The sequence below is a fragment of the Argopecten irradians genome, chromosome 4 (assembly GCF_041381155.1).
Source record: "Argopecten irradians isolate NY chromosome 4, Ai_NY, whole genome shotgun sequence".
Lineage (NCBI taxonomy): Eukaryota > Metazoa > Mollusca > Bivalvia > Pectinida > Pectinidae > Argopecten > Argopecten irradians.
The window spans coordinates 14,978,824-15,003,422 of NC_091137.1; the positions used below are offsets into that span (position 1 = coordinate 14,978,824).

The 24,599-nt window shown below is 36.5% G+C and overlaps 1 protein-coding gene across 3 annotated transcripts in view; it reads left to right on the forward strand.

Annotated features, from left to right (window-relative positions):
* Window positions 1-24,599, forward strand: part of LOC138320707 (neurogenic locus Notch protein-like) — an 83,374-nt gene that overhangs the window by 23,391 nt on the left and 35,384 nt on the right. For 2 of the 3 annotated variants that reach the window (XM_069263877.1, XM_069263878.1), the window contains exons 3-6: window positions 4,212-4,345; window positions 4,539-4,673; window positions 5,300-5,504; window positions 9,454-9,587. In XM_069263877.1, the coding sequence (XP_069119978.1) occupies window positions 4,212-4,345; window positions 4,539-4,673; window positions 5,300-5,504; window positions 9,454-9,587 (608 nt within the window). Of the gene's footprint in view, window positions 1-4,211; window positions 4,346-4,538; window positions 4,674-5,299; window positions 5,505-9,453; window positions 9,588-22,231; window positions 22,930-24,599 lie in introns of those variants that run through there. The other variant, XM_069263879.1, reaches the window with a different exon arrangement.

A 24,599-nucleotide genomic window follows, 5' to 3' on the forward strand; every position in this document is an offset into this window, starting at 1 on the left:
TATGTATTTCTTTGAGTGTTTATGTGTGAGTTGAAGTATGATTTTCACTATGTATTTCTTTGAGTGTTTATGTGTGAGTTGAAGTATGATTTTCATTATGTATTTCTTTGAGTGTTTATGTGTGAGTTGAAGTATGATTTTCATTATGTATTTCTTTGAGTGTTTATGTGTGAGTTGAAGTATGATTTTCATTATGTATTTCTTTGAGTGTTTATGTGTGAGTTGAAGTATGATTTTCATTATGTATTTCTTTGAGTGTTTATGTGTGAGTTGAAGTATGATTTTCATTATGTATTTCTTTGAGTGTTTATGTGTGAGTTGACATATGATTTTCATTATGTATTTCTTTGAGTGTTTATGTGTGAGTTGAAGTATGATTTTCATTATGTATTTCTTTGAGTGTTTATGTGTGAGTTGAAGTATGATTTTCATTATGTATTTCTTTGAGTGTTTATGTGTGAGTTGACATATGATTTTCATTATGTATTTCTTTGAGTGTTTATGTGTGAGTTGAAGTATGATTTTCATTATGTATTTCTTTGAGTGTTTATGTGTGAGTTGACATATGATTTTCATTATGTATTTCTTTGAGTGTTTATACATAATTTGATGTATGACCATACATTATTTTGTGTTAGTTGACGTATGACTTGGTCAAGTTGTAAGGTATATCCCAATGTCTACCCTTCCACTTTTTGATGGCGACTTTCAAACTCCTGTGATCTTGATTAATTGGGGCAGTGCCCAGATACTGACCTTTTGTCTAGGGTTCTCCATTTGGTACTCCATCTTTCCTCTATCTATAAAACATTTAGCATGCCCTTTATGGCTCTGGTTGTTATAGAACTTCAAACAAACGAACTGGGCAAATGTACATGTCAAATTTATAGTGCTGCCTCAATGAAATGTCATCATACAGGGTTTTAAACAAAGGGCTGGTTCCTGTAAACAGTAGCCACACAATATGATATCAGATGTGATTTTATTGTGATGATTCAAACATATGGGTCCAGATCTAGACATTCCAGAAAATAATAAAGTGCCCAGGGCGCTTAAACTATTGAAAAGAAAAAAGAGGGGCACTTAGAAAATTAAATCTGAACTAGTATTTCATAAAAATATTGTATAAAGTAAGCCATAAATCAATTTGCAAAGGAAATTATACAGGGTTTTTCATATTTTCATTCTGCATTTTATTTGACTTGAGTAATATAAATTTCAGTTTTGGGCCACAAAGAGGGCTTATAGGGAATGTGAGTGAATATTGGATACATATGACCATGCTATGATTATCATGCAACATGATCTACATCACCTTACATACAGTACATTTTGTATGACAGTTTACAGAAGTCTGTGTATAAAGATACAGAGATGTATAATAAGATGTGTTCCTATTATTTGGGGTTACATCATAATTTGGAGCATGAACTTGGCGGGAGTGCACACAGGCATTTGATGGTGTTGACTGTTCACCCCAGTCAAACATTCCCCAGACTTTGATGGACTAGTGTGTATGTTAGTTGATATTTAAAACATTATCGGCATCACAATCTTGCCGCCATGTACAAGCGAAGTGAAGATAAGATGCAGTAAGAAGGCGGAGTGATGTGTTGGCTATACACTAATCAGACTACCTAGATACAGATGTAGGCCCTTTGTAGTGTTAATTCTTATATCACCACACACACATACTCCTATACACAGTCACGTTCTCATTGTTTAAGTTACCAGGACCAGTTCATTTCTTGATTTATTCATCTGTTTTTGTAGTTGTAACTCTTCTTTATTTTGACCCCATGCCTATGTATTGTATGTATAATCCCAGAGGCTTATGATTGTGATGTTTGGGAACTCATTGAAATTGTATAGTGCTATCTGACTGAAATGTAACCAGGGACTATCCAGGACACTTGGCTGGATATGTCCTACATCTGATAACATTAGTAAAATAACTACTATTGTTAAATATCATGTTGGGGACCATAGATTTTATTTAATAGTAGGGGAGAAAATTAGTGAGTTTATTTTGAATTTCTGAATGGTTTTGGTATAGATATGCTGCCATCAAACCTGTTACAGAATAAGTGGTTCTGTATATGACATTTGAAAGTCTTCAGAATACAACAGAATAAGTGGTTCTGTATATGACATTTGAAAGTCTTTAGAATACAGTACACCTGTTCTTCTTACTGACTGATACTTGTTAATTGACAATTACACTTATGATGAGAAACTTGCTAATTAAAAGCTGTGTTGATTGTATGATCGATACAACCAGGCTTTACAATGGTGTGTTAAGGTGTTAAACTGGATACAAAACCACACAGACTGTGGGCTTTAGGTGTTTATATAGCTGTCTTACTGTCACTTTATTAGCTGGTCAAACTGTCACTTTGGTAAACGGTCAAACTGTGACTCTGGTCAGTACTGTTAGTGGCTGGTTTGGCCAGTTACACAGGTGAGAGTACTGTATCACAACTGTTGTAAGTTTCCACTGGGTACCTTCTGATTGTTATTTCGAGCTATACTAACAATGTTAGAGATAGAAATCCTAACTTCATGACATGTGTTTATATATTTATTCATACATATCTATTTATGACATCCATATGTCCATATTTGTGCTTCCACTAACTTTTCCAAGGCCAGCTATTATTAATATTAATTGTCTTTCATTATACTAGAAACAGAAATACCTGTTTATAATGGATGTTGGTTAGATTCATGGTCACACAAAAAAATACATTAAAGTGGTATGTCTTAAACTAAAATGTAATAGAAATACATATGATAGTTTCAAAGATTTCACTGTTCAGTACCAGTGCTTCCTCTTGCTAAAGTCCCAGTCTTGAAGATTTAATTCCAATAGCATTTGATGACTTGTGGCGAGATGGTGACTTCTAAAAAACAACATATAACAGTCTAATTTACATTGTTTGCCAGAACCTAATATATCACTTTCGTTAAATATAGCTTCAACAAGTTACACTTTGGGCAGGCTACTTCATGGTTACATAATGCTGTATTGCCACACAACATTGCATTACCATTCTAATAGGGTAGGGGATATGGGGTGGGGGATAGAGGGTAGGAGGGAATAGTGGGATCGTCCTGACTAAGATGAGAGAGTAATGGGTGGAGTGAGGGTGACCAGAGTTACTGACAACACCTGTTATGTCCTTCAATGCCACAGTAGAATGAATATGTAAAAGGTCCTGTTTAATATAGACATATATTTCCTAGTTTAAACATTGTAAAATATGTCTGAAAGTAGTCCTGCCAATAAACGCCCTTGTACAGCAGGCTTTCTGATAAGGCCAAGTGGTTTGTGATGTTTGTAGTGGCCAAACTGTGAGTTGTAGCACTTAGGTGGACACTACAAAACCCTCGTGGTGGAGGGGCCACCTCAAGTCAGTACAAGGCCCTCCCGATGAAGGGGTCATCTGGAGTCTACCTTTATTGGACCTCAATGTTATTCTACGTCTAGTCTTAGTGAAATGATAAACACGACATCCATATTTATAACAGCTGTTTATAAAACACAAACACATACCTTGTCCTGAGCCTCAGGTTTATATATAGCTCTGTCATATCCAGGATGTTTCGCACACATTTATATCCTCAACTGTAAACTATCGTTTTTTATCAACAAAATGGAGAGTGTTTTAAAAAATGATAAATTGGTTCATTATGATGAACAGAGTTTATATCAAATTCACTGTATAACAGTTTATGTTACGAAAACTACATGTTTTCCCTCAATATATCTTTAGATTTTCTTTAAACTATGTTTCTCCTCTGTCTTAAAAAAAATGATGACACATTGTTTAAATATGCCTGGTAGCTTTTGATTTAATGGGTTTATTTGATAAATGTATTATGAAGATATAGACATGTTAATTTATATTAACAATGTTTGAATTTGATCCTAATGAATAAGCATCAGCAAATAACGAGACAGCATTTGATCCAAACAAATAAGCTTCCATCAGTAAAAAAATTAGACTGATAATGTATACACATGCATTGCTATGACAGGGCTCGGTATTGGAAGGGAGGCAACTCTAGCACTACCATAAAGGTTGATTAAAGAAGGATAACTCTTCCTGCCTTGTAACCCATATTTATCTTAGTTGAACTATGATAACTGGTGATTATAAATTGTATTTTGAAGTTGAATGCTGACCTTGTTGTTGTCTTTGTTATAGTTGTGGAGAGAAGTTCATAGGAGAATACTGTCAACACGACAATCCATGCTGGGGTTCCAATCTTTGTCTTAACAATGGAACATGTATCGTAATCCAGGACAACAACTTCAGGCCCGAGTGTAATTGTAAAATAGGTGAGTGGACGCCTCTCTTAGTCTTATACTAGGTCTTCATATTTAGGTATGCAGAAATAAGTTGAATATTGGATTTGAAGAAAAAAAACAAAAAACATCAAAGACTTTTTAATGAAAAAAAAAAGTAATCAGAATTTTTATTACATTTGTGAATTGTATTCTTTTCCTGTACAATGGTGACCTTGTTTTGTAGGATTTTCTGGCTCTCTGTGTGAATTTGAAGATCCGGCCAGCGCGTGTTATAGTCATCCCTGTCAGAATGGAGGAACGTGTGAACTAGTGAACAGTCTCACCGAGTTTGTGTGTCATTGTGTCATAGGCAACAGAGGTAGGCATCCTTTATTATTTATGTATGTAGGGCACTGATAGGCTTCTACTGGTTTCTCTAAGTCTTTTACCCATCGATACACATTACGCAAAGGTTGCGTTTAACGTTATATACCTAAACTGAAACAACTATTGATATTATGAATGTACATAAATATAAAATGAATTTAGAAATTTTATAGAGCCCCAAGAGTTTTTAGTTTACTTTGAATACTACACTTATCATTTCCTAAGCAATTTTAAATCATATATATTAAATGTTAATTCTCCATTGAAACAATTTAGTGAATTACACTGGGTATAGCCAACAGGAGGAAGGGGGACAACTCTGTCATGCTTTGTCAAAATTGATTTTTTTTTTGTATTAAAGTTGTATTTTCTATACAAGCAGCAAATGTGAAAATTTCAGAGTCCCAGGAAGGCCCATGCATTTGTTTTTCTGATATTTAAGTTTTCATTGGTCAGATCAATCTACCAATTGAATTTTAAAGCAAATGTCAAACAATTGAATGTAGAGGAGTACTTGTAATTTCTGTCCTTTGTGATGTGAATTTTTATAAGATTTAGGAATACTTGTAATTTCTGTCCTTTGTGATGTGAATTTTTATAAGATTTCTTTTGTTCCAGGGAGGTTATGTGAGCTAACGGACCACTGCGCCTCACAACCCTGTCGTAATGGCGGTACCTGTCATGCTCTCGAGGATGGCTACCATTGCACATGTCCGATTGGGTTTACCGGGACAGGATGTCTAGATGATGTGAATGAGTGTATGGAACAGCCCGGAATGTGTCTGAATGGAGGAGTTTGTGATAATACCTATGGAGGATATAGGTACGAGTTATATAACATCCAAATTGTCAGCAATCTCACCTGTAGAACTCCTGTATCAAAATATTATGAAACCTCGCAGAATATCCATTACACACTCAAAACCAAATATTTACAATACATATACGATTACACTTCTTTCACTCAAAGTCATCTGGGCTGAGTATGCAAGATAAGCATGAACTTGGTTATGTATTCAGGAGGACAAACAAAAAGTTTTAAATTGAACAACATTTTTAAGTTAATAAAAAAAACAAGTTCATCACTCTCTAAGTTCACCCATTTATTTTTGTTAATCTTTTAAGCCCAAAACTCTTTATACCAATATCTGTAAGATATTTCCTGTAGTGTTATAATATGATAGTCAGTTTGTCATAACAATAGCATTGTTAATTATAACAAACTCTATGATCGTAAAGGAAATCTTCTAGGGTTTATACGCCATTCTTGGTCAGTAGAATGTTTGTCCATCTAAATGGTATATTTATTACCTCCTCACTTCCTCCTAACACCCCACCATTCTCAACTTACTAACCACAACAAATTACAGGTATTCTTCTTTAATAGATTCACCCGTCAGATTTGTATTGAAGTTTTACACAATCAATTTGGTCACATGACCCCCAGCATTGTTCCCCTTGTTGGAATCACAGTGTTTCGGGGGTCATTTCTCCAACTGGATCGTATCACAATAGAACATTTAGTCACACTGTGATGATTTGTAGCCCGGGGTGAGGGAAAAAATGTTAAAGTCGCAGTAATTATTTTGATTTCTGGCTACACAGTTTAATTGGCCCCAGATCTGTACCCTGACATGACTCAAGGTGATTTGTAATAAATCAATATGTCCCTAAATCGATCCATACCCTTAACACTTCATCATATATCATAGTGTCAGCCTAGGTAAGAAGTGTAGGTAGTTTTAGACAAACCCCATTGTAAGTGTAGATTGGAGATCTCCATTGGAGATTTGTTTTGTTATATACAGGGGTAATGTCCATTAACAGAGAGATCCCACTACATCAAACATCCCTAATTATTAGTCCTCGTCACATTTCTATAATTGTTTTGTTATTTTGAGGAATATATTTTATTTCACTCTGCCAATTATAGAATTAAGGCTCCTATGATATATTTAGTTATTATTTAAAATTAACTACAATTAAGAGAACATGCATCACCCTACTGCTAGGCTGAAGACACCGGAGTAGCCACGTATTGCCCAGGCTAGAGACGCCGCCCCACTTCCTGCGTGGTGTATGGGCCGGTGTCTATATCCTGTTACGCAGTGTTGACTTCCTGTGGCCGTCTGATCTTGTTATTGATTGGGTGTCGTGTGATTTTCCTATTACCGACATTGCAGATTTAATTGGTCTTCCATATCACAGCCTAATCGTCTATCAATAATTAACAACTTGATTAGTTAACAAACAAGGCTTTTGTACAATGCTGATCAGCTTTTCTTTCTCCTTAATAAAACAAATGTTAGGTTTTGTCATCAATCCATGTCGCTCTGATGGAAAAAAAGAGTTAATCTGTGGAAGGATGAGTTAGGGTCCCTGGAGTGATGTAATTTGTGATATCACCTAGTCCAGGTGTAATTGATTAGTTTTTAGCTCAGGTAAAGAAATCTATTTAGATTGCAGCATTGTGGAAAAAACACGGGGCACCTTTTAACTGGTCTATTTTAGTATGCCTAGAAGGCTTTTGGAAAAGGGAAATTTAGACTTTTTTGTATCTATAGAAATTGATTATTGTGATGAAGCAGCAAGACCATGAACAGGAATGTTTTTGGAAATATCAGAACAGTTATTGATTTTATACGCAGCTTTTAAAATGATTTAAAAATCATGTTATGGTACATATAAAGTGCTGCTATAATAAATTAATGTGTTGATGGAAATATAACGCAGGGTAATTTTGTTACATGTTTTGACACAGTATACTGGTAAGGTTGATCAACTGGCACTAGAGATTGTAAATCAGCAGCTGGTATGTCTGGGTAAATCAACACTGACGATATGGCCTTGGTCAGACACTGACAACCAGGAGAAGGTACTGGTTTATAGGATTTTGGTAATACTGACCAGTGTACTAGGGGAGATAACTGTCATCAGCTGACCAATATTTTACTTTGACAGATCTGATAGAGTGATTAATGTCCTGTTACAGTCTTGGTCCTGGCCATGGTAACAGTATTGTGTAAGTTATGTCATAGGTTTGTAATTAAATCATTACCTGTCAGGAATGACCATAGATACCTATAGGCATGTGTAGTGATACCGATATAGATAGACAAACGGGGTAGTACTTTACATTATATACAACACAATACTACAATACCAAAATATAACATAAGATCAGAATAGGTCACTGATGTCCTTCATTTATCTATTATATTGTTAAAAAGTGTTGAAAACCGAAGCTGATAAGTACATGGGGTCTGGATATCAATTATTAGATTTCATTTTATATCTTTATCAATATAATATTTCTGTGTACAACCAGCAAACCAAAGACCACATTGATTAACAGCTTTAGAGGTTGAGCTTACCATATTCGACCCAATAAGCGCCCATGTCCTATAAGCACCCCTCCCCCTTTTTGAGGTCTCAATTTCAATTGCCCATGCATAAATAAGGACCAAAATTACATAAAACGGTATAGATTTGCAATAATTTTGACTTATTAGCACCTTTTCATTTTTATCAATTTTTTAAGCGCCCTGGGTACTTATTTGGTCAAATACAGTATTTACTTAATGCCTTATATCACATTTTGTTAATGCACCAAATTTTTCTCTTTACATCATTTGCATTATTACAACTGATCTTATCACTTCTGCCCAGAAAACTTTGAAATAAATTTTTCAATGCGTCTATCCTTATTGATCAATGTAACTTTAAATTTAGAAATAGATGTCACCAGAAAACAAGTGTTTTTTATCTAGATTACGTATCATTCCTTGTGGTATAAAAATACAAGGTCAACCTTTACTGATTTTTGTTTTTTAATGTGTCATCAGGTTGTAACAGAATCTTTAATGTTTACATCAGTGACTATATATATTTCATATCCAACTCTATATTTGTGTCGCGCTACAATTTGTATCATTCTAGTTTATAAAACACTGCTGCACACGACTAGACATCTAAATTAAATATTGATACATTGGTATAGGTACAAATGGGAAAGGTTAATGTTGTGTGTCACGCTTCCCTTGATAATCACAGTCATGAGAACTGTACAATTATATTGAAACTTTCATCAACATATTAAAATGTTTAATTTATTTCTGCACACTGAAACTTTTGCACACAGCACAATCTAATTAATGTCGACAGTGTACAAGTGCACTGTCGTATGTCTATAACAAATTACATGTTAATAGTCAAAAATTAGTAGAGCTAATAATGTATGAGACAAAACAAAAATAAGTTGGAATATTTAAGAATTATTCTCAATATCTTTTGGTGTTATGAAGTCATAGACAAAAAACGGAAGGACATTCTTCATAGACGAATGTCTGTCCGTCCGAAAAATAATTTCCATGATTTTGCTTACTTTTACAATAAAACAAATTGAGTTACGGTGCAGTGATATCTTATCCAATAATTCAGGTAAGCCAATGACTGTGTCGCTTTTAAAATTCACTGCGAAACTATTTTGTATATATGATGTCATAATACTTGACATACAATTCTTTCGGTCTATTGAAAAATAACCTCAAAGATCTAACCAATAGAAATGTGTGTCACATATGAAATTAAACTATTAACTGTTTAAGAAGTTAATAGTTTAACTGAGTTTTGTTATTTCTTTATGAAAATGCAGGAAAAATGAAATGTATTGATATTTTTTGTCAAAAAGATATATCCCATTTTAGTTGAGATTTGCATTGTTTTCTGCTGTTTGGTCTGTAAGACTGTAAAGTGAGTTTTGTATGTTTCAGCTGTAACTGTCCAATAAAGTACACAGGCAAGCATTGTGAGAGTCCCTTCATCCCCTGTACGCCCAGTCCTTGTGAAAATGATGGAACTTGTCTAGCCACCAGCGACTACACCTACCAATGCCTCTGTCGAACAGGTAAGCAATATTTCTAATACCGACCATATGAGGGCTGATGGACATGATGCTAGTAAAACACATGGTTTTTAGGGTCTGTGTTGTACAGGCAAGGGACAGTATTGTATGAGGGCTGTGTTGTACAGGCAAGGGACAGTATTGTATGAGGGCTGTGTTGTACAGGCAAGGGACAGTATTGTATGAGGGCTGTGTTGTACAGGCTTGCGACAGTATTGTATGAGGGATGTGTTGTACAGGCTTGCGACAGTATTGTATGAGGGCTGTGTTATACAGGCTTGCGACAGTATTGTATGAGGGCTGTGTTGTACAGGCAAGCAACAGTATTGTATGAGGACTGTGTTATACAGGCTTGCGACAGTATTGTATGAGGGCTGTGTTGTACAGGCAAACAACAGTATTGTATGAGGGCTGTGTTATACAGGCTTGCGACAGTATTGTATGAGGGCTGTGTTGTACAGGCAAACGACATATTGTATGAGGGCTGTGTTATACAGGCTTGCGACAGTATTGTATGAGGGCTGTATTGTATAGGCAAGCGACAGTATTGTATGAGGGCTGTGTTGTACAGGCAAGTGATAGTATTGAATGAGGGCTGTGTTGTACAGGCAAGTGATAGTATTGAATGAGGGCTGTGTTGTACAGGCAAGTGATAGTTTTGTATGAGGGCTGTGTTGTACAGGTAAGTGATAGTATTGTATGAGGGCTGTGTTGTACAGACAAGCGACAGTATTGTATGAGGGCTGTGTTGTACAGACAAGCGATAGTATTGTATGAGGGCTGTGTTGTACAGGCAAACGACAGTATTGTATGAGGGCTGTGTTGTACAGGCAAGTGATAGTATTATATGAGGGCTGTGTTGTACAGACAAGCGACAGTTTTGTATGAGGGCTGTGTTGTACAGGCAAGCGACAGTTTTGTGTGAGGGCTATGTTGTACAGGCAAGCGACAGTTTTGTATGAGGGGGCTGTGTTATACAGGCTTGCGACAGTATTGTATAAAGGCTGTGTTGTACACTTCAGAAAGATTGATATTCCATACAGAATTAAATCGAGAAAGACAAATGGGAGTTAGAAAATCGATAGAAAGAAAATAGTGAGAGAAATATTGGATAGAGAAGGACAAAAGGACAACAACATGCAGATATAGAGAAATGGAGGAGTTCCTATACATACACTATAAACAATACAGAATATGAGAGGAGTTCCTATACATACACCATAAACAATACAGAATATGAGAGGAGTTCCTATACATACACTATAAACAATACAGAATATGAGAGGAGTTCCTATACATACACTATAAACAATACAGAATATGAGAGGAGTTCCTATACATACACTATAAACAATACAGAATATGAGAGGAGTTCCTATACATACACTATAAACAATACAGAATATGAGAGGAGTTCCTATACATACACTATAAACAATACAGAATATGAGAGGAGTTCCTATACATACACTATAAACAATACAGAATATGAGAGGAGTTCCTATACATACACTATAAACAATACAGAATATGAGAGGAGTTCCTATACATACACTATAAACAATACAGAATATGAGAGGAGTTCCTATACATACACTATAAACAATACAGAATATGAGAGGAGTTCCTATACATACACTATAAACAATACAGAATATGAGAGGAGTTCCTATACATACACCATAAACAATACAGAATATGAGAGGAGTTCCTATACATACACTATAAACAATACAGAATATGAGAGGAGTTCCTATACATACACCATAAACAATACAGAATATGAGAGGAGTTCCTATACATACACTATAAACAATACAGAATATGAGAGGAGTTCCTATACATACACTATAAACAATACAGAATATGAGAGGAGTTCCTATACATACACTATAAACAATACAGAATATGAGAGGAGTTCCTATACATACACTATAAACAATACAGAATATGAGAGGAGTTCCTATACATACACTATAAACAATGAGGAGTTCCTATACATACACTATAAACAATACAGAATATGAGAGGAGTTCCTATACATACACTATAAACAATGAGGAGTTCCTATACATACACTATAAACAATACAGAATATGAGAGGAGTTCCTATACATACACTATAAACAATACAGAATATGAGAGGAGTTCCTATACATACACTATAAACAATGAGGAGTTCCTATACATACACTATAAACAATGAGGAGTTCCTATACATACACTATAAACAATACAGAATATGAGAGGAGTTCCTATACATACACTATAAACAATGAGGAGTTCCTATACAAAACTTACACAAGACAGAAAAAGTGAGAGGAGTTCCTATACAAAACTTACTCAAGACAGAAAAAGTGAGAGGAGTTCCTATACAAAGCTTAAACAATACAGAAAAAGTGAGAGGAGTTCCTATACAAAACTTAAACAATACAGAAAAAGTGAGAGGAGTTCCTATACAAAACTTACACAAGACAGAAAAAGTGAGAGGAGTTCCTATACATACACTATAAACAATACAGAATATGAGAGGAATTCCTATACAAAACTTACACAAGACAGAAAAAGTGAGAGGAGTTCCTATACAAAACTTACACAAGACAGAAAAAGTGAGAGGAGTTCCTATACAAAACTTAAACAATACAGAAAAAGTGAGAGGAGTTCCTATACAAAACTTAAACAATACAGAAAAAGTGAGAGGAGTTCCTATACAAAACTTACACAAGACAGAAAAAATGAAAGGAGTTCCTACACAAAACTTACACAAGACAGAAAAAGTGGGAAGTTCCTACACAAAACTTGGGAGGAGTTCCTACACAAAACTTGGATAATATAGAAAAAGTGAGAGGTTCACGCAAAACTTGGACAATTCACAAAAAGTTAGAGGAGTTCCTACACAAAACTTAGACAATACAGAAAAAGTGAGAGGAGTTCCTATACAACACTTACACAAGACAGAAAAAGTGAGAGAAGTTCCTACACAAAACTTACACAAGACAGAAAATGTGAGAGATTTCCTACACAAAACTTACACAAGACAGAAAAAGTGAGAGGAGTTCATACACAAAACTAAGACGATGCAGAAAAAGTGAAAGATTTCCTACACAAAACTTAGACAATACAAAAAAAAGTGAGATTCCCTACACAAAACTTAGACTTTCTGGGCTCACACTAACTTTCCAGTTTGCTTAGCAAAAATTGCGAAAGTGATTTTTTTTCTTTAGCATATAAGAATTTCATTTACCAAATTGTGCATTCACAGCATTCCATAATGAAAAACATTGAATTACTAAGAAGCATCAAATAATGTATTTTATGCATCAAGTGAAAAGTACACACATACTAAAGATCCTGATCATTCATTAAACCATTCTCCGTCGTGCGTATCGTTACTTTACATCCCTTCAACATTAAAACATATATAGTACAGTAATTGATTAATTTATCAGCTGTTTTAGACTTGCTATGAATGTAATGCGACTGAAAAAAAATATGTTTGAAGCTTGTGTTCGCGTGATTGGATATCGGGTGTGTGAAGAAAAACTTGAGCATTATCTGCAAATTAGGATGAATTTATTTGAGCAATTAGCCAGATCGATTCGTTATTAACGAAAATGCGATGAGTAGTGTGAGCCCAGACTATACAGAAAAAGTGAGAGATTCCCTACACAAAACTTAGACAATATAGAAAAAGGGAGAGGAGTTCCTACACAAAATTTAGACAATACAAAAAAAAAAGCGAGAAAAGTCCATACACAAAAATTTTATACAGAAATAGTTGTCCTGGAGATTCTAACAGTACTAGTACAGTTAGCCTTCACAATAGATTATAACTTGCAGTACAATAGTAGGACGTTGTAGTCAGTAGAAGGTAACAGTTAGTAAGAGCAGACAATGTAGTCATCTTCTATTGTTATACAGGCCTATTGTACCCCACACAATACATTTACATAATACTAGGGTGGATAGGGGTTTAAAGGCCCCGCTAACTGTAAACAAGAATGACGCACACAACTTCAAAAGCTTGCCTTGTCCACATTTTTCCGATAGAAGCCATTTCTTGTATTGGTGAAATGATTTTGCTTTATGTAGGGGTGCTAATTACATAAAGTGTCAGTATTTACTTAGCATAAGTTCCCCAATTTCAGCAGTGTGATACATACAAACAGTGACAAAGGTATAGGCTGGGTAAGTAAGGCTCGGTTCTATACTGTATACAGCACCTGTTTGCTTTCATTACCTCTACAACGGAACAGGTACAGCTGTAAATAATTCCCCAATTATGGGGTATAAAAAGGACATTTAGAGTGTTTGTTCAAGTTGTGGAGCAGCCAAATTCTCACTGATTTACACAACATAGTTGGCATGTCTTATTGGTACTATACATGGATGACATCACCACGACAAACCTCACTTCACTTTGTGGGTTGATCCGCAACCCTGTACACTTGTGGGTTGGTCCGCAGCCCTGTACACTTATGGGTTGGTCCACAACCCTATACACAAGTGGGTTGGTCTGCAACCCTGTACACTAGTGGGTTGGTCCACAACCCTGTACACAAGTGGGTTGATCCGCAACCCTGTACACTTATGGGTTGGTCCACAACCCTTTACACAAGTGGGTTGGTCTGCAACCCTGTACACTAGTGGGTTGGTCCACAACCCTGTACACAAGTAGGTTGATCCGCAACCCTGTACACTTATGGGTTGGTCCACAACCCTATACACTAGTGGGTTGGTCCACAACCCTGTACACAAGTGGGTTGGTCCACAACCCTTTACACAAGTGGGTTGGTCCACAACCCTGTACACAAGTGGGTTGATCCGCAACCCTTTACACAAGTGGGTTGGTCCACAACCCTGTACACTAGTGGGTTGGTCCACACCCCTGTACACTTATGGGTTGGTCCACAACCCTGTACACAAGTGGGTTGGTCCGCAACCCTTTACACTTGTGGGTTGGTCCACAACCCTTTACACAAGTGGGTTGGTCTGCAACCCTGTACACTAGTGGGTTGGTCCACAACCCTGTACACAAGTAGGTTGATCCGCAACCCTGTACACTTATGGGTTGGTCCACAACCCTATACACTAGTGGGTTGGTCCACAACCCTGTACACAAGTGGGTTGGTCCACAACCCTTTACACAAGTGGGTTGGTCCACAACCCTGTACACAAGTGGGTTGATCCGCAACCCTTTACACAAGTGGGTTGGTCCACAACCCTGTACACAAGTGGGTTGGTCCGCAACCCTTTACACTTGTGGGTTGGTCCGCAACCCTGTACACTTGTGAGATGGTCCACAATCCACATTTCTATACGCTATTTACGTAAATTTTGAAAATTATTGAAAATACCCTGATATCACAATGCTTAGAATAAACTTAGCCAGGTTTATTTTTTTCATGATCAATAATGAAATTTCGTCTTCTTGAATAAGGTCAGCCATTTTAGATAGTGTTGGTAATACCTTCATGATACACCATTAAAACTTACGTGACGGGGACAAGGTTTTGAGCAGTATTTTCCGGTACAAGCTGACTAATTTGTAGAGTGGAGGAATAACCTCTTGGGCGATGTAAGTGGCCCCAAGTGGTGCACAGTTTTGCCCTTATATGTAATACACAGAAATGCCAGTGTCACTTTCAATTAGCAAGCCATTGAGTCATTAAATAAATATACAAAATGTGGAGGAAATATGTTTGTATTATGCAGATATTTTCGTGTAAGTTGCTGAAGTGAAATGAGATGTCATATAACAGTCCTCAGTGTAGCCGATTACAAAGGTGGACTTTATAAGTAGATACTCCTTATACAGGTCGTTGCACTGTCACAATTATAATTCATTAGGTAATCAACAAACAGTCCTGAAACATTACTTACTCAGTGGTTCATCTTGGGACATTGGACCTGATGGAAATAACCCGGCTTCTGAATTTCTTGGTTTCAATACCGGTGAATATTTGATAAAATTCTAGTCACTGTGTTTATACAGAGTTGTGGCCCTTTGTTCTGTATCAATAAAGAAACAAAACTTGTTTGTTTGATATTCATCATATAATTAACAGCCAATGTCGTTTAAGGACATACTTGGTTTGGGAGTTGAAGGAAGGCTGGAGTACATGGAGGAATACCACCGACCTATACAAGACCTGGCCTGTACCTGAACACTAGCCCATGTGGGATTCAAACTTGATTCAAACTTGAAACCCAGAAATGGAGGCTTGAACTAGTGGTAATATGTCTGGACACCTTAACCACTTTGCTATCACAGCTGTGTTAAAGAAACCAAAATATCAATACAATGTATATTGGTAATACCTATCTTTAGTGATATACATAACAAGTATACTTTGACAATTTGATAAAACTTTTTTGTACAGGTCAAGGTGGATCATCCAATTTGTGTTGTAATTACATGTGTTTACCCTCCAGAGAGATTATTGACACTTCGGGTGTAACTAATTGGTAGGGAGGAATGAATACCTCACAACTCTCTACATTTACCTTTCCCAGGCTAGCTAGATCAGTATTGGGCATGCGACTCGGATTTGGCACGTTTTGGGATTGTTAAAAAGTCAATTTTTGTCTTGTAATAACATACTGTTAGCCTAGTTACTAGGCCTTCTCTTAGCTTTTATTAAAATGTTATCTAAAATTACATTGTATTCTGTACAATGTATTCTGTACAATAACACTTAGAAAGGCTTCAAATGTCACCACAAAGGGGGATTCAATCTCACTTCTGAGTGTTCAAAAAAAAAGAAAACATGTTTATTTTTATCATTTAAAACCTGTAAATTTTATTCAAATTGATAATGTAAATGGTAACATTTTCAAATATTTTGTATTAATAAAAAGAAGGCTTTCAGATGTGGGAGTTATGTTTTTGGATAGTGTGAGAAGGGGTATGGATCTCTCCTTTTGGGGCCTCGACGGTATTGAAGGGGCTTTGATCAGCTGAATAGAAACTCAATCAATACGGCCAATATGATATCAATAAAGGTGCGTTGGCTGTACTACCTGCCAAATCTGACGTACGATGACAGTCTCGAGCCTATTATTCACCTTTCCCTAACCAAGCCTGAAGTTGTCTCTATTCATGCGAAAAACTACATCTGTTACCTAGGAAACGTCATAAAACACTTTTGAAAAGAGTTTATGCCATGTTCGGTTCATATGTTCAAACAGTAGTATTGATACGGAGTAGAATTAGATTTCGGTGGCTGAAACGGTAGATCAAACACAGGGCCCAGGTGGGCAAACGTTTAGTATTTATTGTTACACGTACCTGTCTGTATGTTACGGCTTTATTGTTACCTGGCTTCAATATCCAATCCCGACCTTATACAGATCATGTTCAAATATTGATTATAAATTATTTTTGAAATGGGGATCAGGATGATTCAAACTTTTGTATACTCAAGGAAATGGAGGTTTGTAACCGAGTAATAAAGGGAACACAATCGGTAGAAGGCCTATCAACACTTTGGAAAGAAATTCAATTACATTGTAAAGAGGCTTTATATATCCAATCAATGCTTCAGTAAAAGCGTGCTTCTGTGTCAAATAAAATCAAATTGTGACAAGTTCAGTGAAAAATTAGAAAGAGAATAGATATTTGTACTTGGTAAAGTGGACAGAGATTAAAAAAAAAGTATCTGAAGTTGTGTATACTTTAAATGAATATCTACATCAGTCTTTGTGATCACAACTATACTACTCTCAGCCAACTAATTTTTATGACAAATTTAATTTAGATATTTTATGCCAAAACAACTTTTTCATATTGATTTAATTTTGTATTTGAAGTCATAGAAGTTCTCCCGTATTTGAAATTTTGAAACAAGTGATTAATTTTTTTGCGAACTCCAAATGTCCATGAAATATATGAAAATGAAATTTGATTTTCAGTCATTTATGCTACAGGTTTCCATATATTATGATTTTAAAGATATATTGATAATACATATGTCCTATTTCTTGTTATATTTCAAGCTTTCTAGAAATATTTTATCTTTTGTATGTTAATTATATGTGTAATAAAACAAACCCACGATAGATCATATTTCCTTGGCTTTAGCGTTTGTAAACAGTCATTGTCCGTTCTATTTGGAGAATTCTAGTGGACTAATGTATTCAGACCACAATCACCTGTGTCTCTATACAATCTCATTGTCTACGAGCTTCTCCATCTCGCACACTCATCACTCGCATTAACAGATCTACTTAAAGTATGACCATAAACTTATTTAATGATGATCAATTAATGTCTTTGTTGCGTTGTGTTGTGATGGTTCGAAGTGAGTGCCGTGTTGACTCGCGGAGAGAGAAAGGCTCGGTCTGTATTGATGTTTGCCTGCACTACCTGTGCCGATCGCTGTCGAGTCTGGCTTTTATCCGAGGCTTTGTTGGAATGATTGTGTGATTAGGTTTGTTTAAGAGAAGGATACAATAACTAGGTGCTTATCATCTTGAGAGGTAGAGCAGAGGAAGGAATCAATATCTCAATTTGATCTTCACACGCATCATTAGGTCACATTATGGGATGTGTGTAGAGTCGTGGATTGTGCGTCAGTCAAGGGTCGGCAGGAGATGGGCCAGTTGTGTAAAATGCAGTGGTGCACATGGTGTGATTTCACCTGATCCACACTATCAGCTATTACCTGTGGTAATTAAGTGGTGGCAGACACAGGCAATATGCATTAAGTAGAACCAGTGTGATTTGATCATAGATCTGTACTCGTCCACTAACCAAGGGTCCAAATCGCATCACACACACCAACAAACACGCCACTTGTTATTCAATACAGACGACATTACACTCATTACAAAATAATGTCATTGTTATGTCATTTGCAGTCGCCCCAAACACTGGCCTCTTTCTCAAGTTTTCATCAAGGACGAAAACGGCATGTGTCTGGATTATAGCCCAGATATTTTATTGCAATTTTATCAACTGATTGAAGAAAAAAGTATGGAAAAAATGCAAGAGATAGTAAGAAAGGTGATAGAGATGTTGTACACAGAAAGATAGAACAAATGACAAGGATGGATGATGAAATTGTAAAGAGGGAAGTGATATTGTAAAGACGGATGGTGACATTATAAAGAGGGATGGTGATATTGTTAAGAGGGATGGTGACATTGTAAAGAGGGAAGTGATATTGTAAAGAGGGATGGTGACATTGTAAAGCAGGATTGTGACATTATAAAGAGGGATGGTGATATTGTAAAGAGGGATGGTGATATTGTTAAGAGGGATGGTGATATTGTAAAGAGTGAAAGTGACTTTGTTAGAGGGGATGTGATATTGTGATGATGGTGACATTGTGAAGAGGTGATGACATTTGAAAGAGGGATGGTGACATTGTAAAGAGGGGTGGTGACATTGTAAAGAGGGATGGTCACATAAAGAAGGATGGTGACATTGTAAAGAAAATGGTGACATTGTATAGAGGGGGTGACATTGTAAAGAGGGATGGTGACATTGTAAAGAAAATGGTGACATTGTATAGAGGGGATGACATTGTAAAGAGGGATGGTGACATTGTAAAGAAAATGGTGACATTGTATAGAGGGGATGACATTGTAAAGAGGGATGGTGACATTGTAAAGAGGGATGGTGACATTGTAAAGAAAATGGTGACATTGTATAGAGGGGATGACATTGTAAAGAGGGATGGTGACATTGTAAAGAAAATGGTGACATTGTAAAGAGGGGTGGTGACATTGTAAAGAGGGATGGTCACTTAAAGAGGAATGGTGACATTGTAAAGGGGGATGGTCACTTAAAGAGGGATGGTGACATTGTAAAGAGGTGGTGACATTGTAAAGAGGGATGGTCACTTAAAGAGGGATGGTGACATTGTAAAGAGGTGGTGACATTGTAAAGAGTGATGGTGATATTGTAAAGAAGTGGTCACATTGTAAAGAGATAGTGACATTGTAAAGAGGGATGGTGACATTGTAAAGAGGGATGGTGACATTGTAAAGAGTGATGGTGATATTGTAAAGAAGTGGTCACATTGTAAAGAGATAGTGACATTGTAAAGAGGGATTGTGACATTATAAAGAGGGATGGTGATATTGTAAAGAGGAATGGTGACATTGTTTAGAGGGAAGGTGACATTGTAAAGAGTGGTGGTGACATTGTAAAGAAAGTGGTGACATTGTATAGAGGGGATGGTGACATTGTAAAGAGAGGTGGTGACACTGATTAGAGGAATGGTGACATTGTTTAGAGGGATGGTGACATTGTTTAGAGGGATGGTGACATTGTAAAGAAAGTGGTGACATTTTATAGAGGGGATGACATTGTAAAGAAGGGATGACATTACAAAGTGACTTTGTAAACAGGGTTGTGACATTTTTAAAGATGTGGTGAAATTGTAAAGAGGTGATTACATTGTAAAGAGGGATGGTGACATTGTAAAGAGGTGATTACATTGTAAAGAGGCATGGTGACATTGTAAAGAGGGATGGTGACATTGTAAAGAGGGTTGACATATTGTAAACAGGGTGGTATTGTAAAGAGGATAAGGGAGACACTGTAAAGAGAGGAAATAATAGTGAAGGTTGGTGACATTATGAAGGGTAACGTTCTGAAGATGTTGATATTATAAAGAATTGTTATGGGGTGGTGACATTGTAAATGGACTTGTTGACATTGTAAAGAGGAGTGATTACATTGTGAAGGAGGGGTGATGGAGATAGAGAGGATGGGTGACATTGTCTATACATACTGGAAATAGAAAGAGGGGTGACATTGTGAAGGAAGGAGTGCATTGTATACTGGAGATAGAGAGGGTAGGTGACATTGTGAAGGAAGGAGTGCATTGTATACTGGAGATAGAGAGGGTGGGTGACATTGTGAAGGAAGGTTGGCATTGTATACTGGAGATAGAGAGGGTAGGTGGCATTGTGAAGGAAGGGTGACATTGTATACTGGAGATAGAGAGGGTGGGTGACATTGTGAAGGAAGGATTGCATTGTATACTGGAGATAGAGAGGGTGGGTGACATTGTGAAGGAAGGGTGACATTGTATACTGGAGATAGAGAGGGTAGGTGGCATTATGAAGGAAGGATTGCATTGTATACTGGAGATAGAGAGAGTGGGTGACATTGTGAAGGAAGGATTGCATTGTATACTGGAGATAGAGAGGGTAGGTGGCATTATGAAGGAAGGATTGCATTGTATACTGGAGATAGAGAGGGTAGGTGACATTATGAAGGAAGGATTGCATTGTATACTGGAGATAGAGAGGGTAGGTGGCATTGTGAAGGAAGGGTGACATTGTATACTGGAGATAGAGAGGGTAGGTGACATTGTGAAGGAAGGGTGACATTGTATACTGGAGATAGAGAGGGTAGGTGACATTGTGAAGGAAGGATTGCATTGTATACTGGAGATAGAGAGGGTAGGTGGCATTGTGAAGAGGGTTAGGAGAGAGACACTGTATATAAGGGATGGATGACATTGTACAGATGGGTAGGGACTATTTGAGGTAGACCAAGATAAACAAAGATGTATAGAGGGTTGGAGACATTTTAATGAGTTGTGGGGGATATTATAAAGAGTGGATGTGATTTTGTATGAAGGGAGACATGTTGAGAGGGGTGAAGGTATTTTAAGAAATACTGTTAGGGACATTTAATGAGTTCCCTGTGGGATGTTTGCTGATCGTTGGTTTTGTAAAATGGTCATAGATTTGTGTGACCTATGACCTTGGGACAGTGTCTTGGTGTGCCCTGCAGTGTTACCTGTTGTCCAGGTAGTGTAGCGGCAGTCTACAATGACCAGTCACCATGACTACCAACCCCATTGTCCATGCATGTGTACCAAGTGATGGAGCCTTTATTACCTGTATTTTACCTGTATTTTACCTGTAACTTACCTGTGGGGACACAATGCTGTGTACACATAAAGGGCCCATCACACATCTAACTGGATAACAAGCTTCCGCAGATAATGTTCTGTAATCTTCACCAAGTCAACGTTAAAATTGACTCTACAAACAGATTATCTGCAGACATCAATTGTTGAAAGTTGTTGTAAATAGGAAACCTCAACTATTTCCCCTTTGATGTTGTACACAAACAATTTTCACTCATTCAAGATGTCAGGGTTCAAAATATTTTATATCCGTAAAATTGATGTTCATTTTACTAATTAAAGGAGATTGGTGAGAAGTCTCCAAGTGGACAAGTTAGATGTACTTTAAGATATATATGCATTGTACAATATGATAATATTGATAAAAGCTAGCTGACAATCAGCTAATGAAATAAAAATAGGACATATTACACAATTTTATATTGATAAAGCCATGAGATTTAATAAAGTTGTCCATCAAAATGACTGGACAATTTGATGATGATCTGATTATGCTTTGGTTTGATCTGACAATATGGTGGTCAAAGGAACTGTTTCCTATGACATGCCGACCTCAAAAGGATGTTATCAAATTATGGGCCTGGTGCTGGTGTATCTGAGCTGATACCCAGGCACTTCCTGTGAGGACCGTATAAACAATGGTCACAAAAATTCCTGCATCACTCGGCCACTCAACACCCATCTCAATCTCTAGTCGACACCAAACTTTAATTACATTGACTCATATCAATACTCTATGTCATTAATTAGGCTTGTGTCCACACAGCACGACACCTGAGCAGACCTCGTTAGCCACAGGTAGGTGTCGTCCACTGACTAGGGGAGTAGAGACTGTCCCTTAAAGTCTGGGTGTATGGTCTCACGGCCTTAGGTTTATAGCTCTGTAGAAGCCAATATACAGCCAGTCAGCTTTCTCACGTCCCACTGGGTCTGCGCTGACTACCATTGTTGGCATCATCTGCATGTGAATGGTGGACTTGCCCTGTCCCGAACCATGTGATCACAGTCAGCCAGCCGTGGTATGAAAGAGTGTATAGCTGTGAACCTGTGCCTAAGTCAGGACCTACTCATAACCACTAGTGAGTTAGTGCTGAAAACATGAGTGTTTTGTGTCAATAGACTGTGTTTACTATAACCATGAGGGACAGTATGACTAGAACTACTACCTGTCAGTATCTGTGGGATCTGGCCACTATTTGGATGTATACTACTGTAGTGTAACATTTTAACTGTGAGGAGTTGATGCTGTGTCATGTTCTAAACCTGGATTTCTCTTAAATTCACTGTGGATTACTTCATCATTTTACAAAATCAATTTCTCCACACTGCAAATCTCAGCTTTAGGGTGCAAAACAGTATGGCAAGTTAGAACCACTGCCTGAAAATGAAGAAATTGCGAGCATGTAAAGGCTCGGTGTGGCGAGGGCTGCTGTTTCTGTGTGTTCTGGGTAAGTTCCCACAGGTGTAGGTTGACAGTAAACTCCTCAATAATTTATTGGTGTTTTGGTGAAAAATCTGTGATATACATGTTAGGGAATGGATTTGTTAAAGCTTATTTTAAGAATCATCTTTCTATGTGTATATTTGGGAGGGATTAGTATGATAATCTTACATCATCTCTTTGCTTTTTTGTAGAATAGGAAATTTATAATAAATGTTTGTTTCACTTACTGAAAATCAATCATGGAATGAAATTTTTAAGAATTAACAGAAAATATTTATTATCAAGTGTATTTTCTGTAAAGTTGGCTAAACATAATGTTTTTGAAACTTAAAATCAAAATCATATATTTCATGATTTGTATTATAAAATAATTCATTAAATGCTTCATCTGTTAAATTAAGTTTTTAGAAATTTTCAATTCAAAAAACTTAATTAAATACTGTTTATAGAAACAACAATTTATAATGCTCATTTAAATTTTCTATGTATTTAATTCGATTTCTAGCAGTATAGAAAATAGAAATTTTCATGAAGTGTTAACTGGAAAATATAAGACGTACTACAAGTGATATGTTCTATGGAGAATTTAAGTAAAATTTCATTTAAATGAGATTTTTGATGTGATTGATATCCTGAACAGATATAACATATGATCTCCCTGACATTTAACTTTCTCAGCTAAAGATTATGCTACAGTTTCCTATTAACCCGATATCAAATATGAAACCCTGAATATGATATCGTTACATGGGGGTATTGTTGAAACGTCTGACTTTAAGGAACTAAATTACGTTCCCACACGTTTCATCTTACAAGGGACAATTTACAGGTAAAACAGGTAAAAATAGTTGTTGTGACCTTCTCAGTTCAGGTGATATGTATTACACCTGGAGAACAAAAGTATTTCCTATCCTAGATCATGTTCTCGACCTTCAAAACACAGACGGGTTGGAAAGAAACAAACTATAGGTAATACATTGGAAATATCAATTTTCATGTTTTCATCCAATTATGTTGTTCTGAATATTTAAAATTGACACATGCAGTTATTTTATAATTTTCTTAATTATCCTTATTGGCCGAACAAATAAGGCTGTACAGGAATAATTATACTCCTAACAATATACCTGTGATTTACCTGTCAAATTTAACATACTGTCTGACCTGTATTACGAATGTCTTAAATAGACAATTGAAATATATGTGGACTTTCAGGATTGCTATGTGATTGATACCCAAAATAAAAATTTTAATTTATGGTATATATATATATATTAGAAAGACAAACTGTACTGTAGTCGGGTGGAAAAAAGTACAATGTTATCATAAGCTATATTGAATCGCATACCAAGGATATGACATAGACAATCGATCTGTTACAGGGGACATAAAATTGTTCCCATCAGACCAACACAACGAAATTAAAAACAAAATAGATCAAAGTATGTTCGCTCTATCTTGTCCTGGTTTATTAGCTAATTAGTTTAGTGACCCATTTACACCTTGTCACTAGTGATCATTCACAGGTGAGTTACACAGGTGAGCATATTTTATTAGGACCAAACTTGACAGTGAGGTGACAGGTCCAAGCTGTTTGTGTCAGCCTATTAAAGCTGTCATGACCTCTGCTACCTGTCAAACTAGTTGTAAGTATAAGCTCACCCAGGGGTGTGT